At 51.5% G+C, this 1,362-nt stretch overlaps 1 protein-coding gene across 1 annotated transcript in view; it reads left to right on the top strand.

Moving 5' to 3' along the window:
• Window positions 1–733: 733 nt before the first annotated feature.
• Window positions 734–1,362, top strand: part of LOC103584127 (gamma-aminobutyric acid type B receptor subunit 2-like) — a gene marked incomplete at its 3' end in the record, with an annotated part of 4,659 nt that continues 4,030 nt past the window's right edge. Inside the window, exon 1 of the mRNA XM_008565240.1 lies at window positions 734–859. Coding sequence (XP_008563462.1) covers window positions 812–859 — 48 coding nt within the window. The remainder of the gene's footprint in view (window positions 860–1,362) is intronic.

Raw genomic sequence — 1,362 nt, 5'->3', positions numbered from 1 at the left:
TGATTCTCTCCCAGAATTTCCCAATTCAAACTCCTGAGAGAGAGAATGTGCTTAGTGAGGATCCTCTCCATCACCCCTCTTTGGACAGAGCACTTTGTACTAGGAAACCTCATAGGTCTCCAACCAGCCTCTGGATTGGCTTCCTGGGGTCAGGTGCCCACTCCTTGTCCAATCAGCTCTCACCCAGGATGAGTCATGTGGTATAGAACATGGCTGCCACTACTCTTCTGGCAATGGGGGCAACAGGGGCAATGGGCAAGAGGGTCTCCTTAGAAGGGCTTGGCATGCCCCACGCTTGGCCCTGTCAGTATATCCTGTATCTCCAGCTGCCCAAGTTAATCCTAGAGGCACCTGAAGGCCTTGTGACCTAACTGTGTGCCTCATTCTTGCTCTCACTCTTTCTACAAACGTTACATATGCTGCTCTGGGCCAGGTCTTGTGCTAGGTCCTAGGAGCACAGAAGTGACGCAGTCCCTACTCTAAGGGGCTCCGGTTCAGTTGGAGAGGCATGAAGAATGCGGAGAACTGGAGAGCAGGGCTGAACGACAACCAGCAAACAGAAGGCAGCCAACACTAGTTGAGGCCTGAGTCCCACACTGGGGGGCACACAGAGGTGGGGTCCAAAAGTTCTCCTGGATGGTGGCACTGGCTGTGGCTCATGGGAGGGAAAAGGGCCCTGAGATAGTGACCCAGCTGCTGGAAGGGTGCCCAGTGCCATCCCTGGGGCTTCTGTTTTCTCTTTGCACAGCCGGACCCAGCAGGACGGGACATCTCCATCCGCCCTCTCCTGGAGCACTGTGAGAACACCCACATGACCATCTGGCTCGGTATCGTCTATGCCTACAAGGGGCTTCTCATGGTAGGTGTAGAGCAGGAAGCAGAGTTGGGGGGACACTTCTCAGTAGAACGTCTCTCTCCCAGGGCCTCTATCAACATAAAAATAAACAGAGCTCCCACAACTAAGCACTTACTGTCTGCCAGGCCCAGCATCTGCCATGTATTATCTCAGCTCCCACAACAACTCTATAAGATAGGTACAAATAATATTCCCATTTCACTGATGAGGACACTGAGGCTTGGTATCTTGACTATCCACTGACTAGCTGTGGCAGAGTCAAGATCTTAATCAGAGAGTAACCCCAAAACCTGTGAGTGCACCTCACAGTTGTCACTGTACTGCTCCCAGGAACAGCAATCTGTTGACATCCAGCACATGTTCACATGCCACATTTCATTAGACCTTCTCTAAATTCATGGTAGGTGAGAGGAAGCATCCCCATTTTATAGATGAGGCAGACAAGGCTCAGAGATGTTAAATGATTTGCCAAAGGCTACCTGGTTACCTGCAGTCTCTGAACCCAG

Source organism: Galeopterus variegatus, unplaced genomic scaffold, assembly GCF_000696425.1.
Source record: "Galeopterus variegatus unplaced genomic scaffold, G_variegatus-3.0.2 Scaffold44931, whole genome shotgun sequence".
Lineage (NCBI taxonomy): Eukaryota > Metazoa > Chordata > Mammalia > Dermoptera > Cynocephalidae > Galeopterus > Galeopterus variegatus.
Note: the sequence above shows the minus strand (reverse complement) of the source record. Positions and strands in the feature narration are given on the sequence as shown.